Source organism: Lactuca sativa, chromosome 3, assembly GCF_002870075.4.
Source record: "Lactuca sativa cultivar Salinas chromosome 3, Lsat_Salinas_v11, whole genome shotgun sequence".
Lineage (NCBI taxonomy): Eukaryota > Viridiplantae > Streptophyta > Magnoliopsida > Asterales > Asteraceae > Lactuca > Lactuca sativa.
The window spans coordinates 48,377,390-48,395,198 of record NC_056625.2 but is presented as its reverse complement, the minus strand read 5'-3'; the positions used below and the strand labels follow the sequence as shown (position 1 = coordinate 48,395,198).

The 17,809-nt window shown below is 34.7% G+C and overlaps 1 protein-coding gene across 1 annotated transcript; it reads left to right on the top strand.

Annotated features, from left to right (window-relative positions):
* Positions 1-3,757: 3,757 nt before the first annotated feature.
* Positions 3,758-4,282, top strand: LOC128132751 (putative uncharacterized protein YHR217C). Its single transcript, XM_052769686.1, has one exon. The coding sequence runs from the start codon at positions 3,758-3,760 to the stop codon at positions 4,280-4,282; it is 525 nt and encodes a 174-aa protein (XP_052625646.1).
* The last annotated feature ends 13,527 nt before the right edge of the window (positions 4,283-17,809 follow it).

The following is a 17,809-nucleotide window of genomic DNA, read 5'->3' as shown; positions in this document are numbered from 1 at the left end:
AGTGAGATAAAACTTGCTATTGAAGGCTTTGAGTAACTCCTCCCATATGTGAATAGATCTCGATGGTAAGTTGAATAACCATTTTCTAGCTTTATCTTCCAAGGTGATTGGGAAGGCGATTAACTTGAAATCATCCAATGTCACATGTTCGGGCAACATGCTATTACATATCATATGAAAGGACTTCAAATGCCTTTGAGGGTCTTCTCCATCCAAACTGTGGAACTTGGTGAGTTTACGTATGAAACTTGACTTCAATTCAATCCCTCGATAGTTTGCGGGATAAACAATACCAAGATGTGTGTGGGTAACATCCGTATCCATCATTTGTCTAAGTGTCAAATCTTGATGGGATTAGGTGGATTGGAGTTTTGTTGAATTTAATTGGGAGGTTGTACGTAAGGTGGGTATGGGTATTGTTGGTGATTATACATTTGTGGTGGATAAGGTTGGTAGTTAGGATATTGGTTGTAGGGGGGTTGTTGTTGTTGGTACATTAGGTATTGGTACATTGGAGGTTGTTGGCAAATGGCTTGTTGTGGTTGATGAGTTTGTTGTTGTTGAACTTGAAAAGCATTGTTTTGAGGTTGGTTGTTTTGGTGTAATTTTTAGTTTTATGGTTGTAATTGTTGATAATTGGGTTGATTTGGGTAAGGAGGGGGTTAATTCCAAGGTGGCATATCTATGATAGGTTCTTGGCGTTGTTGTTGTATTGGTTGTTGGGGTTGTGTATTGGCATCTTGATTGTTTGAGTTTGGGTTAGGAATGTGAGGCGGAGTGTTATTCATGGGTATGTAGTTTTCAAACGGAACATCTTTCAAGAAATGACCAACAATTGGAGAAATCGGCTCGGTGTCGGTATGACTTGAAGTATGAACTTGATCTTCTATGTTGATTAGTGAGGAAGAGGAAGAAGCTTGAAAGTGTTGTTGTGGCTTTGCTTTTTTGGCTAACTTTTCAACATTTTCGCTTCTTTTTCAATCTCCTGATTGTAGAGTAGTTCAACAATTCTTGTTGACCTAGGCATAAACAATCAAATAACAATAACCAATTTCGCCGACAACGACGCCAAAACTTTGTGGGATGCCAAGTCCAACAAGCAAATTACACCATTTGTTTGCAAATAAAACATAACATAATGGTAAAAAGGGGTATCGATCCTCGGGGAAATGGTTGTATTCAATCTTCAATGTTATCCTATAGAACTTGTGTAATAAACCTAACTACAATTAAACTAAAAATTATGTTTTTGTGATTGCTTGAAAACTAAAAGACTTGAATAACTAAAAAGGTTGCAATTAAGCAAGATGGTGAGATGTTCAAATTTTGGAGATAATTGGTCAACCAAGGCAATTCAACACAATTAACATTTGTGTGTTTATCATTAGGATTCAACATGAAGCTTATCATTCATCCTAAATTGGTTATAGAAATCATGAAGCATGATATGCCAAGATTCCTCATAGGTGGTATGGAGGTTGGGGAAGCCCACAACACACCTTCTTAATAAAAATCAAGGATTCAATTGAAGCAGTTGAACCCAACAAAGTTGATTAGCCTTAAGAATGAAGGAATCCCCAATTCCTAGTGGATGTCAATGTTTACACATCCATAAAGGAGTCATGATCAATAAGCTAGAGATGATTTTTAGCATCATAAAGCCCTTGTTCTAAGTAAATTCAATGATTCAATGCTAAACTAAATAAATAAACCAACAATTGCTCATCAAGTACCAAACTCATGATCAAAGTATTAAACAAGCATACGAAATATGAACTAGAATCATAAACATAAGATAAATGACAATCAAGCATGAATCCTTCAAAACCCACAAATATCCAATTGTTTTAGCCCAAGTCAACCAAAATAAAGAGATTAGCCACTCATGGCAACAAGATAACAATCACAAAAGTATTTTTGCATCAAGAAACTAGTAATTACTAAGAGGATGAGATAATGTATATCAAGCTCTCAAAAATTGCCTCCAAGGTGCTCCAATGGTGGAAAATAGAAGTGTTGCTACCAAACCTAACCCCTAAGATAAAATGGTGAGCAAAATGACCAAAATGCCCCAAAATGTGCAGTTGTGCAGGCACCCTCGCAGATTTGCACGACTAAGACTCCACCCCCGCAAATGATGTTGGAATGCTATTGGCTCTTTTTCTCCACTACACCACCCTACTACTCAATATTCCCTTGGTCCCTCCACACCTCACATGATTCAAATTTGGTCAATCATCTTTAAGCTTCAAATGTGGATAGTCTGAGCCCAACATAAGAATCTGATATCCAACTTCATAAGTCCGCTTCATCCAAATCTTCATAAGTCCGCTTCATCCAAATCTTCAACTTATTTGGACATGCTTAATTCGAAGGCGATTATTATTAAAAATATCAATCATATTTTTTAAGACAAGCCGATTGTATTTTTTTACTTGTATAATCTTCATAACTACTATTATTTTAAGTTTAATTAATAAAAATTAAATATATTATAAAATAATTGTTATTTTTTTATTAGTTTAACATTTCATTTAGGTTTCACATTCGACATTATTATTCTATATTATTATGATTGATCAAATTAGATTAAAAATTAATATAATTTTAAATATAACCTTTTTCGAAAATATTTAACTTTGACCATGATTATTTTTTAAATTAATAAAAGTTAATAATTATTTTTAATGTTATTTTATTTATAAATATTATTTTTTAAAACAATAAAAAGAACATGTTTTTAATATTTTAATTAATATAAAACCATAGTTTTTTTTGTCAAATATTTTGTTAAGTTTGACGTTGCGAATTAGGTTTTAAATTTGACATTAAAATTAAACTGTTAAAATAAACTCTTTAGATAAAAAAATTTCTAAGTTTATTTGACAACATGATTTATGTTTTTGGATTTAACATCATATTTAAATTAATAAATTAATAATTATAAAATAATAGCATTAAATAGTATATATATATATATATATATATATATATATATATATATATATATATATATATATATATATATATAGAGAGAGAGAGAGAGAGAGAGAGAGAGAGAGAGATAGAGAGAGCAACGTTCAATCAAGAACACTTATTATTGTGAGAACATTTGAGAACAAATTTGGACCATACAATTTTTTTAAATTAAAATCATCAAATAATGTTAATATAAATCAAAAAATAAGTAAAAAAAAATTACAAAAAAAACCACTAACCAACACCACTCACCACCCAAACAACACCACCCACCACCACCATCCTTCATCACCACCCACCTCCACCGCCCCCATCTACCACCCACAAAAACCACCACCTAACACCATCATCACCACCCGACACCGCCAACCATCACCACCATCCACCGATCACCACCACCCGCCACCACCAACCCCACCCACCACCACCACCCACCGCCATCACCCATCACTACCACCCACCATCACCAACCCCACCCACCACCACCACCCACCTCTATCACCCATCACTACTACTCACCTACCACCCATCACCACCATCCACCACCACCACCCATGGCCACCACTCGCCTCCACTTTCCATCACCACCACGCACAACCCCCACCACCAACCACCACCACCCATCACTACCGACTACCACCAACCGCCACGATATCCCCCATCCACCACCTACCACCACCACCACCCCCATCACCCACAACAACCACCACCCACCACCATCACCACCACCCACCCACTTCCACAACCCATCACTACCATCCACCCATCACCCACAATTATGACCACCACTTGCCTCCACCACCCACCCACCCATCACCACCACCCACTTCCACCGCACATCACCACCACCTGCTACAACCACCTCACCCACCACCCACTAAGAGCACCACCACCTACCATCATCACCACCGACCACGACCCATCACTACTACCCACCTCCACCACACGTTACCACCATTTCACCGTTCACCCACCAAAACAACCATACATCACCACCACCCACCCACTACCACCCGTCTCCACCACCCACCCACTACCACCCGTCTCCACCACCCACCCACTACAACCTGTCTCCACCACCCATCACCACCACCCACCACCCACTATAATCACCACCCCTACCACCACCCATCACCCTACATGCCTCCCCCACCACCCTTCACCACCACCACCACCACCTACCACCTACCACCACCAAACATCACTACATACTACCGCCAATACCACCCACCACCACCACTACCCACCAGCTACTACACCCACCAAATACCATCATCACTTATCACCTATCACCACCCACTAAACACTGCCACCGCCCATCATCACACCCTACAACTCAGCACAACCACCACTGCCACCCCATCTTATAACCTACCACTACCACCCACAAACCACCATGTTATTATATGTATGTAATCACATATGATTTATATGGGCAATAAAATGTATCATGTGCACATTAATAATATGTGATTAAATACATATAGTCACATGTGATTCATTATATGAGAATAACTATTGAATAAAAAACACGAAAACAAATATTATCCATGTTAATCATATGTGATTATATATACGAGAACACCTGTTAAATCGGGAACGTGAAAACAAATCTTTTTCATATAAATCATATGTGATTAAATACATATAATCACATGTGATAAACTATAGAAGACCAACTATTGAACTAGAAACACAAAAATAAATATTGTCCACATAAATCATATGTGATTAAATACATATAATTACATGTGATTATATGTACCAAATCACATATGATTTATGTGGAAAATATTCATTATTTCTTTCTCGGTTCAATAGTTGTACTCATGTATATAATCACATGTGATTATATGTATCAAATCACATATGATTTATATTGATAATATTTGTTTTTGCATTTTTTATTTAATATTTTTATTATGTATTTAATCATATGTGATTGTATGTATTTAATCACATATGATTAATGTGGAAAAAGGAAAACTATTGAATCGAAAACACGAAAATGAATCTTGTGTACATAAATCATATGTGACTAGATGTATAAGAACAACTAATGAACGATATTGAAAAAACGAATATTGTCCATATAAATCATATCTGGTTAGACACATATAATCTCATGTAATTAAATACACAAGAACAACAACTGAATTGAGAACACGCAAATGAATATTTTCTACATAAATTCTATGTGATTAGATACATATAATCACATGTGATTATATGCATTTAATCACATATGATATATTTAGACAATATTTATCATTGTGTTCTCGATTAAATAGTTGTTATCGTGTATATAATCATATGTGATTATATGTATCTAACCACATATGATTTATATAGACATCGTTCTTTTTTGTCCATATAAATCATATGTGATTAGATACATATAATCACATTTGATTATATGTTTTTAATCACATATGATTAAAGTTGACAAAGAACAATTACTAAATCGAGAATGTGATAATGAATTTTATCCACATAAATCAAATGTGATTGGATATATATAATGACATGTGATTATACATATTTAATCAGATATGATTTATGTAGATAATATTTATTTTTTGCGGTTTCGATTGAATAATTGGTTTTGTGTATTTAATCATATGTGATTATATGTATATATTGTCACATATGATTTGAGGTGGACAAGATTTATTTTTGCCTTCTCGATTCAATAATTGTGCTCTAGTACTTACTCACATGTGATTATACATGTAATCATATGTGATAAAATACATGATAATAACTATTGAACCGACAAAGCGAAAATGAATTGTGTCCATATAAATCATATGTGATTAGATCCATATAATCACATGTGGTTATATGTATCTAATTACATATGATATATATATATATATATATATATATATATATATATATATATATATATATATATATATATAGACAAGATTCGTTTTTTTTAAATAAAATCATATGTGATTAGAAACATATAATCACATCTGATTATGTAACACCCTGACTTCCAGGTATATTTTTAAAAGCTTTATATTCATTTTATTGAAGGAACTCGACGAGTTTAAGGCCCCAACTCTTCGTGTCGAACCTAGTCAGGCCGCGTGATTTATGACTTCCACTCGACGAGTCGGAGGACCCCGGATCAATGAGTAGAGGTTGTGCATGGAAACCCAACATTTTAGGGTTTTGCACCCTATTTAAAGAACTTATGGGCCGTTTCTAGCCTCCTTCTTCATCATTACGGCTAGAGGAAACCCTAGATCGGATCATAAACCCCCCATTGTGTGTGTGTTGAGAGCTTGAAAGGGTTATTTGTTGATTTTGGAAGGGAAGCTTGAAGGGAGAGAAGGTTGGAACGGGAAGGAGCTTGTAGATCCAGCATCTACAACATTTTGGCTACCATTTGAAGGTAATAAGTTGTTACCTTGATCTTTATAGTGTTAGATCTCCTTATTTTTTGGGTTTAAGGCCATTTTTAATATAGTTGTGGATCATTTCGGGTATTGGGCATGATCTGAAGTTGTAACTTCAGATCTGGACTCCTTTAAGTCCTTATAGTCATAAAGTTATTGAATTTATCAAGCTTTGGCCCTTCTCTTTGGCTTAAACCACTCCCTTATCTTGGTTTTGGCATTTAAGACCTTACATGCACGTATCCTAGTTATAGGATGTTGCTATGATTAGTGATCTGCTAGATCGGTTTGACTGTTATATATGCTAGCGTATGATATTTATGTGCACATGATTGTTTGATTTTGGGGTTGGCTTGAGTCGGACCTACTTAGTGTTGAAGGCCAACATACACAGGGCGGACCGGATAGACTGCAGACCCGGGAGGGCATACTAGTCATACCGAAGGCCCGACGAGCGGTTCAAATAGGATGAAGGCCCTGAGAGGCTGTCCAGACGTGCCGATGGCTCGAAGAGCAATCTTGATAGACTGATGGCCCTGCAAGGCGGTCCAGTCAGGTTGATGGCTCATTATGCATGATGTCTGTTTATATGATATTATTATGGTTTGTATGGCGTTGGTATTTTGGGAGAAACTCACTAAGCTTCGGGCTTACAGTTGTTAATTATGTTTCAGGTACTTCTGATGATCGCGGGAAGGCGAAGGCATGATTGTGCACCTCCTTATATTTTTATGATTTGATTCTGGGATACTCTGACATTAAACCATTTTGAAAACATATTTGTAATAATTATTAGTTTTTGAATGATTTAAAAAGTTTTAAATTGGTTTGATTTTTATGGGTGTTACGAATTAAATGTATTTAATCACATATGATTAAAGTGGGAAAAATAATTATTGAATCGAGAACACAAAAATGAATCTTATCCATATAAATCATATGTGATTAGATACATATAATCATATGTGATTATATGTATCTAATCACATATGATTTATGTGGACAATATTCATTTTCGTGTTCTTGATTAAATGTTTTCGTGTATTTAATCGCATGTGATTATAGGTATCTAGTCACATATGATTTATGGGAATAAGATTCAAATTCACGTTCTAAATTCAAAAGTTGTTATCATGTATTTAATCTAGTTGCTATCATATATTTAATCATATGTCATTTTATGTATTTAATCACATACGATTAATATGGACAAAGAACAACTATTAAATTGAAAACACAAAAATTAATCTTGTTCATATAAGTCATATGTGATTAGATCATATAATCACATGTGATTTACTACACGAGAAAAATTAAAGAACCGAGAACGAGTAAATAAATCTTGTCTTCTTGTCTCACTAGAGAACAAACTACATTATGCCTTTCCTTGTTCACTCTGCCGGATTAGGGTATCTGTGAACAATAACATAAAACAAGTAATGCCTACGTAATAGGAGAGTTAATGTAAATCACCTCCTTGAACTTGAAAATTAGCTAGATTGAGCTAGATGCATCATTTCCTTTCCGAGAACTAACACAACAATATAACATTATTCAACTTGTTGTCACTTTCTAGACCACTCAACATACTTGGAACAAATTGTACCAATCTACTAAGAATTACATCAGTCCCTTTATATGTGGGAAACTATATATCCATATCCACCTATAGGCTTTGGAATTTTAGCATTTGGAGTTCTTATGAATTTATTATGATATTTTGAAGACAATACATGAAATTTGTGACAACATGGACCAACCTGAAAAGATTGCCAATTTTACCCCTCAAGGAGTTGGAATTTCGAAATGTGATTCAAAGTTTGAAGAAACTAGATACACTGAGATTTCTAGAAAACTAAGTCTCATGATTTTTAGATGTTCTTATTGATTTGCACAAATTTTAGAAATTGGAGGACAGATTTGGGAAAATTGATCATAACAGATTCTAAATCAATTTTGGTGTTCTATTAAGGAATTAATGGTTAAGCCTTAAGTTTATCACTTTTAACATGATTGTTGTTTACTTATTAGGCTATAGAGATGTGAAATTCAATTTAACCTGAGGGCCTTAATGAGGGTTCAAAGTTAAGGATTTTCACATAAAATGTCACTTTCACACTTATTAGGTTCTTTCAGACAATATGACAAATACCTTGTCTGCATGAAATCCTACAATAATCATCAACTTTGTAATAGACTCCAATCCAACCCCTAGAGCTTAATATTTTCAATAAAAACAATCCAATTGTATGCATAATTCCTCACAAAAGCAATCAAATGAACAAACAAGTTTGTAATTCATCAACAACAGGAAAACATAAGGGAATTTTTCAAATAGAATGTCTTCTATGATGTGAAATTAAGTATTAGACACTCGATTAGTCGTTCATTATAAGCTTAATTTCATGAATTTCATTCTAAATCGAGTCAATTTAGGTTGAGAAAATGCAGGCAGGGGCGGACGCAAGATTTCACAGTAGGGGTTGCACGGGAAAGTAAGGTGTTACACGGTAGTAGAAAAATAAAAATTTCGAAATTTTTTGAAAAAATTTCCGATGTGGCCGGAAAAGTCAGGGGTTGCCGGTGCCGCCATGGACCCCCTAGGTCCGCGCCTGAACGCAGGTCTATATACTTAAAAAATACTACCTGAAAGATCTCATAGACCGTCTTTGTAAAGATCAACTTCACTGTCAATTGGGACTTGCGGAAGAGATAATCAACGATGAGCTACATCGATGGTGATGGTGTTTCAAATTACCCAACAAGATATGTAGAGAGAGAAAGATATGTAGAAAGAGAAATAGGAGATATATATATATATATATATATATATATATATATATATATAGAGAGAGAGAGAGAGAGAGAGAGAGAGAGAAAGATATGTAGAGAGAGAAATAAAAGAGTTATACTTAGAGAAAGAAAGATGAGAGAGATTAATAGAGAGAGAAAGAGGAGAAAGAATGTATATAAAAATAAAAATAAAGTTATAATTATGTTTTAATAAAATTAAAGTATTATTTTTAGCATATCATTAAAATTTAAACATTAAAAAATTAGTAGTCAAAATTTTTTCTCATATGTTCTCACAATAAGAAATGTTCTCGATTGAACATACTTTTTTTATAGGGAGCGTTCAATCGAGAACATTTCTTATAGCGATAACATTTGAGAACAAATTTGGACCACACAATTTTTTTAATTAAAATTATAAAATAATATTCATATAAATCAAAAAATAGTTACAAACAATTAAAAAACTCACTAACTAACACCACTCACCACCCAACCAACACCACCCACCACCACTACCTACCACCCATCACCACCACCACCCACTACCCACCACCCATCACTATCCACCACCCACCCACCACAACCACCACCACCACCCATAACCACCACTACCAATCACCATCAACCACCACCTGCCACCACCATCACTACCCAACCACCACCACCGGCCATCACCACCAACCTCTACCACCCATCACCACCACCCGCTACCACCACCCATCACTACTGTTGAGGCCAAGAAGATTGCGTCATTGGGCCTTGTAGTTCAGTCCATTAGTATTCTCGGTCTGCGCCTCTACAACCGGGATATGTTTAGGGTTTATTATATATATATATATATATATATATATATATATATATATATATATATATATATATAGTGCATGCATGCATTATGTGAAGAACGCTTTTCTTGATTATTATTTTACTTATCGTACTGTTGATGGGTTTTAAGCAAAATATCAATCCTATGGTGTACATGCAAACCCTAATAGCTTTTGGATCTAGTTTGTCTAATGAACATGCAATCGAATATCCAAAGATATAAACCCTAGATCTATCATATAAGAACTGAAATAAGGGTTTAGTAATTACCTTTGATTGTTATATTCCAATAACAATCAATTCCTTGCTTTGATTGGCTTCAAAAGCTTAGTGCCTCAATTGTTGCACCTCTAATGGAGTCACAAACACCACTAAGCAACAAGATGAAGAAGAGAAGAGAGGGGAGACACCAAAAACGGGTGGAAACTCTAATCCTTGAGTTGCACACGTTTTTGGTGCCTAAGGGCTCCTTATATACTTAGGCAATTAGGGTTATCTAACAAGGAAACCCTAATTTGACTGCTTAGCCCTAAGCAGCCCATGGACTAAGCCTTGGATGACTTCTCATGGGTTTCCCCCATAGAATTCGTCCACTCCACCTTTTATGGAGTCCATAAGCCCATCTATGTAATTATCTTATAATTACACAATAAGTCCCTAAAGTTTAATTAATCTCTTTTAGCCACAAAATTAATTCTTAATTAATTCTTGACTAATACTAATTAAACAATATGATTTCTCCTTTAATATATTATTCTCATAATATATTAATAAATCATATTTAAACCTTTCTCTCCTTAAATCATCCTACATATTGCTATGGTGAAGGCAACCCAAAAGGACCATGCTCATAATCAGGTCAAGTACATACCAAAATAGTTATGGACTTAGACACTAATCCAACAGTCTCCCACTTGGATAAGTCTAATAACTATTTTCCATATGACTTCAGAACCTGATCAGCAATCGTAGCTTTTAAAAGCCGCTGTCAACTCTGATCTTATCAGATACGCATGTCCTTTAGATAAGGGATTATATATTCCTCCATTCTCAAGATATCGTATAGACATAATACATGAATTTCAATCATTCTCTTTATACTGTTTCCCGACCTCCGATTTATGACGACTGACAATAGACTACAATTGAACACATAAACTTAGTCCCGGCTTGGCCAAGCGCTTAGGTGTCATCACTAAATCATCGAGGGCCCCACAGATATCGCTTTTATCCCACTTTGGATAAAAGGAATGGATAAACTTTGACTCAAATGCTCTCTTGCATTCACTGATCGAATCACACACAACAGTAAGTTTTATAACACCAATTTACTGGTGCATTTACTTATTATCAATGTGAAACCGACCAACAAATAACAACTCATACGTCTCGGTTTCAAGAATATGCTATATTATCGTCTCACTAATCACTCGTGATAAATCCATGAAGTAATGCAAGTGAGCGTGGGTTTAATCCAATACTCTAATCTTATCAAAGCACTCATGAACTCTGCAGCAAACTTGTGCCATGTCTAAACACTTCAGACAATCTACAGACAGATTCATGACAGTCTTTCTTCACACCTACTCCCAACGTATGACCGACTGTGGATGTTTGAATAACCTAGTTATTTTGGCAGTCAAAACATGCAAACTGAAACATAACAATAATACTTAATCCTATATGGCCCCAAACTTGTGAGATTAAATAAAACACTTCTATTTATCCACCATATTGATTACTCATTATTTATCATTTAATGTTTCGGATAATCAACTCATTACTTGAATAACAACAATTGTCCCATGCTCCAAGCATGCACACTTCGTTTCCTATGGTCCATGCTTTGCGAAATAGATCAATTGAAAAACTTTTCCAATGATGCTCATTTCACAATTCCCAATCCTTATCATTTGTGTAAGAACACAAGGTTCTTTTCTACTATTAGAATATGCTAGATTCAAACTTTCTATGCAACGATCCTTTCGTAAAGTCATAGCACAAAAGTTACCAAGACTTGGCTAATGAAATTGCAAAGTATTCTCTTAGAAATTGTTACATGAGAATTCCATAGACGTGGAGTCTCACATTCAAAGTACATTCCTTTGAACATCCTTTTGGCATAAAATTTTCTAATCTAGACATAGACTCTCAATATCCAACTCCCAATATGGAAACATTTCCACATTTTCCATATGACAACTCATTCTTAATAGAATCTTATCTATTCATAATAATGTCGATATGGTCCATCCAATACCATATTTCCAACTACTCACAAGCGACCAATCCTCAGCGAACTTTGGATCGTCCTTTGATAGTTGTTTAATTATTTTAGTAAAAATCGATTCTAGTCCTTTTCCCTCTTAATGCGCTAGACATTTAGAAAATTTTAGAATGGTCAAATATTATAGCATTTGCAATCGATCCTATACCTGAAGCGTATGGGACACGATGCATAATGTCTTACATAAAGATATGATACTTTATCAATCTTCTGCCATAATATTTTATGTGTCACGTTCTCACAATTCGAACTATGAAGAGGGATGCCGTAATCATAATCGAAATTGAGAACACACTATGTATCCTTTGACTAAATTTATTAAAATTTCTCAATCTAAGCTTTAGATTTTGAAACGAAGTATAATATTCTCTCCCTTAATTATAGCAAAACAACTTTTCAACCCATGCAACTTTGCAAATTGAAGTATAATATTCTCTCCCACTATCATGATGATTATTATCATATAAGCATAACACTTATGCTCCCACTAGCTTTGACATGTATTTAGAAAACAAATGAACTTCTAGAAAACAATGCCTATTGAATTTCTGAAATTCATATTTCTAATACCAGATGCTTCGATAAGCCTTTATCTAAGCTTCTTAAACTTATACACCTTTGCCTTAGATAGCTCATATGTGTGTTTAAACAATTCAGAACTTATGTTACTAAGTTCCAAATGTTCAAACTAATTGCCAAATCTCATAATTCGAACTATGGAAAGGGATGCCGTAACCATAATCGAATTTGAGAATATAATTTTCACAATTGCTATCTTCTTAAAATCTCTCTTAGTGAAAGCATTTCCTCACAGTCATTTTCATGAAGGAGGGAATCTTATGACACTTAGATTTTATGGTGTATGAGTTCCTATCCATGTGAATTTGCCAAAACCAAAGATGGCGACAAATCCAAACTCATATGGACTGAACTTTCTTAATCTTGATTTCTTGCCTTATGGTAACACGAGTGCCCACCATGTCTTCCAAGTAGTTTAGCAACTTATCCTAACATATCAATGTACTTTCCATCGATCAAGGTATTCATGCATTTAAATGAGAACTCATAGAATTCACATGCATAATTAACTCAATTGGAATGGCACAGAAACAAAATAATGTCAACACGATAGGTTGTAAACCTCAAGTCGTGTGCTAGTGATGATCGATAAGGTTTATTCTTGATTTGTTCTTGAAACTTTTTCAAAAACATTAAAACTCCCACTGACTCCTTGACATATAAATTTCTCTTCTCAAGAAACATTTCTTGACAAACAAATATTCAAGAGTTAGTGTAGCTTTTATCAAGACAAAACACTTCACAAATTGGTCCTAGTTGGTCTTTGTCTTATCCAAGACATCACAACTTACTAATTTTAAATGTGCAATAATAAGAAAAACTTTTCCAAATTCCACATTTGATGAGTGTTATAAACCTACTTGAGACTTGTCACTCAATTCGCAATCTTGGAGTATGACTCTAACATTCGATTTTGGAACGAAGTATGATTGACTTCTTGATTTAAACATTTCCACAATTCTCGATTCCTCTTCTTAGACATACAAATGCACTAAGAGTCACTTAGAGAATCAATTGAGACATGGTTCTTAATCATTAAGACTTATCATAAAACACAATAAAAGGTACTCTCCCTTTTTCTTAGAATAGAGAAACTTTTATCTTTCTGCATACTTGATTCTTCTTTATTCGTTTTGCTATTCATTGAAATTCTTTCAATCAACTCAGAATTACACTTAATCTTATAAGTATAATCATATTTACTAAACTTTTAGAAAATCATGACGAATATCTTATCTCTCTTTGTGGTGGACTTGATCAACGCACAACCTAGTGCACTCGATCTCCTAGTCCTTCACTTGACACTTTTTCAAAGAATTAGCCTAATTTCCAAATATGAAAGTTTTCATTCATCACGCAACCAAATTGTATGATTCCAAGTTTCCGTCCATTTGAAACTTGGGCGATGAGAAACTCTCCCTATTTGGTGAATTCTTGACATCTCCACAAATAACATAATCAAGAATCAAATCCATTATTGCTAATAATATAAACCTTCAAACATCAATTTTTCATACATGCCATTGCAAGGATAAATAAATAAGATAAAATCAAAATTCATTTTATTGCGGAAAAAATTGTCTTTACAATGCAATTCAATTGAAAAACTATGTTATTACATATTTCTTAACAATCTATTCTAACTCCAAGTAGTAGCTCAAAAATCCAATCTTCAAACAAGGCGATCGAAATCCACTTTCTTCACGATTAGATTCAGTTCACTTCTTCCCTTAACTTCCTCTTTTTTCTTCGATCCTACAAAACATCAAAATGTAATCTTATCACATCATGTATTAAGAATCTAGAATACGAACTTAAAAGAGTTAGTTAATGGATTTTACATGAAGCAGAGCCATACGTCTTGACTTTCCCATCTCTTAGATCTCTCAGGTAGTTAGGTCAGCTTCGTCTCCAATGCCCATTTTCTTGGCAATAAAGCAAATGGACTCCTTTGGCACAGCACATCAGACAATCACAGACTTAGTTCTTTCTGGACTTCCAATGTAGCCAGTGTCCATTGAAGTTTGGGAGTTTTGTTCACCAGACAAATTTGCTTGACCAGCATGCCAAATCATTGTTGATTCAGCAGCTATAAGCAAATAGGTGATATTAATGAGGGTCAAGTCGTGATCCATCATATAGTACTCTCTAACGAACTCACTATATGATTCAGTAAGTGACTGAAGAACCCAGTCAACAGCCAACTCACTTGAAATCTCGACACCCAACATGCTTAACCTATCAATGTGTAACTTCATCTCTAAGACGTGTGCACACACAGGTTTCCCATCTTCGTGTTTACTTGCCAAAAGGGCTTGAGTGAGCTTGAACTTTTCAAGCCTTTGAACTTGTGGCTCAGGGAGAACAATTGGAGGAGGTGGAGGAAGCAAAGCATGACTCTCATTTCCTTGATCGTATCTCGGAACATCATCTTCATTTGGAAGGCTTGTTCCAAAGGATTTGGGAAGACCATTGTTAGATTCATACATCTACAAAACGGGAGAAAATTCAAGTTAAGTTGATTGAGTCCTTAATAAAACACCCAAATGAGTTATTAAGGCTAGGATCCAACACAATAATCTACAACCTAGAAGAGGGATGCCGTAATCTAGTCGCATAATATTTGAAGGTAGGTAAATGACGATTTACCAATTTCCACCATGGAAAACGAAAGGAAGTTTAAGTTTTAAATGAATTGAAACTCCTAGATCTTTTGAGATTCATTGAACTTTTCAATGGCATGTTTAATCTCGATTATTCCCTTCTATTTGTGACTGGGATGCCGAGGATCACAAGTAAGGTGTGAATAACCATACGAATCATGTGGTGAACCCAATGCTACTATCACCTAATCAATGTACCGGTTAGCCACACACACTCCATGGATCTATGATAAGCATCGAGCCACCCTTCGTCACCAATGTCATCCCCAAATTAGTGTGCCGGTTAACCACACACGCTCAACTAACGTTTGACAAGGGTACAAAGTGTAATCCCATGGATTAGCATACAATTTCATATTTTGCCTAAAGTAACTATGATTTGGGAATTTGTATAAGCATTTAGTTACTTTGTACTTCATTATACTTATAATGGAAGGTTTCTGTCCTATCCTACCCGTTCGGCTAACGACCCTCCACAAGTCAAGAGTGCGGTGGGTAAGAGTGGATACCCATTAAATCGTCATTTTATACGCAATTTCCTTAAACACCCCTTATAGACCAGCTTCGTGAATGAGGCCTACTAATGGTAAAACTGACTGTTTACATATATATATATATATATATATATATATATATATATATATATATATAATATTAGACTTTTAATGTTATATATAGTAAATGGTGTATTTTACACTTTTAAAATACTAGGTGGTTCAATTTAGTAAATTATACTTTTAATGTAATTAAATGTAAACCAAAACTTTATGGGTTTATTAAATCTCTTTTAATTATACACTTTAATTAATTAATAAAACCATAAGGGTGTGATTTGAGCTTTTCAAATTTCTAGGGTTTAAGAATTTAACATTTCAATATTAAACTTTTAATCAACTTTTAAATTCCAAAACTTGAGGACAAGTTTCGACACATTTCAAAACATTAGGGTTTAGAATTTAAATATTTCAAAATTAAACTTTTAATCAAAAATTTAAATTCCAAAACTTGAGGGCAAGTTTTAAAACTTTTCAAAACATTAAGGTTTAACTTATTCAAATTTCAAAAACAAAACTTTTAAGTTCAAATTTAAACTATAAAACCTAAGGGTGCAATTTGAAACTATTCAAACAAGGCAACTATCTAATTTTGACCTAGTCAAAAAATTTGCATGATAATTCATCAAATAACTCAAATAATTACACATTATCTTATAAGGTAACAAATATTTGATTAAATGGTAATTATCTACTATTTTGGTAAGGATATTCACGCAAAATCAATAAAAATCGGATTTTGTTAATTAAAAACGTTTATGGTAAGTATCCCAAGCCAAAACAGCAAGAAAATCGCCAAAAAACGCTACCAGATCCTCGGACTCGCTGAGTCAGCCAGACTCGCCGAGTTCATCTACTGACTCGCCGAGTCGGACAAGCAGAAGCCAAAAAAACTTCGTTTTCCAATCAAAAAACGATCAATCAAGCATCAAATTCACTAACAAACAACCCTAGGCTTTGATACCACTGATGGGTTTTAAGCAAAACATCAATCCTATGGTGTTCATGTAAACCCTAATAGCTTTTGGATCTAGTTTGTCTAATGAGCATGCAATTTAATATCCAAAGATATAAACCCTAGATCTATCATATAGGAATTGAAATAAGGGTTTAGTAATTACCTTTGATTGTTATATTGCAATAACAATGGGGAGAAGAAAGAGGGTTACGACCCCAACCGACGAACTGCAACAATCACACCCGCAACTTTGCTTCAACCGACCAACTCCACCATCACACGTTGGCTCTCGATCCTTACTTGCGTCGGCAGCAGCGGTGGAGAGAGAGGGAGTGAAGAAGATGACGGCTGCACCAATGGTCCCTAGGGTTAGGGTTTCGGGTCCCTTAAATACCCGCTTCCAATTAAAGTTTGCCATGATGGCAACTACAGTCCCTCCCCATAATATTCCTTTCAATCATAGACCATTATTTAAATAGCTTTTCAACCCTGCCCTATTCAATTCTTTTCAAATCAGATCCGAAATTTACACTCGTCCCCTGACTCCATAAAATCCTTTCAATTTAAGTCCCGCACTTACACTTTAACCCTCGGAAATCACAAGTATCCCATTTGGCACCCCGAAACCAACACCCCACTAATTATTTGATTTTGGCCATAAAATAATAAGAAAATTACATCTTGGGGTTTCGAGTTTATTATTTATTTATTCTATTTTAATCGGGATGTTACAACTCTCCCCCACTTAAATTTGATTT

Bases quoted from the DNA above. Each gene is read 5' to 3' on its own strand.
- LOC128132751 (XM_052769686.1), top strand. From the start codon at position 3,758: ATGACCACCACTTGCCTCCACCACCCACCCACCCATCACCACCACCCA.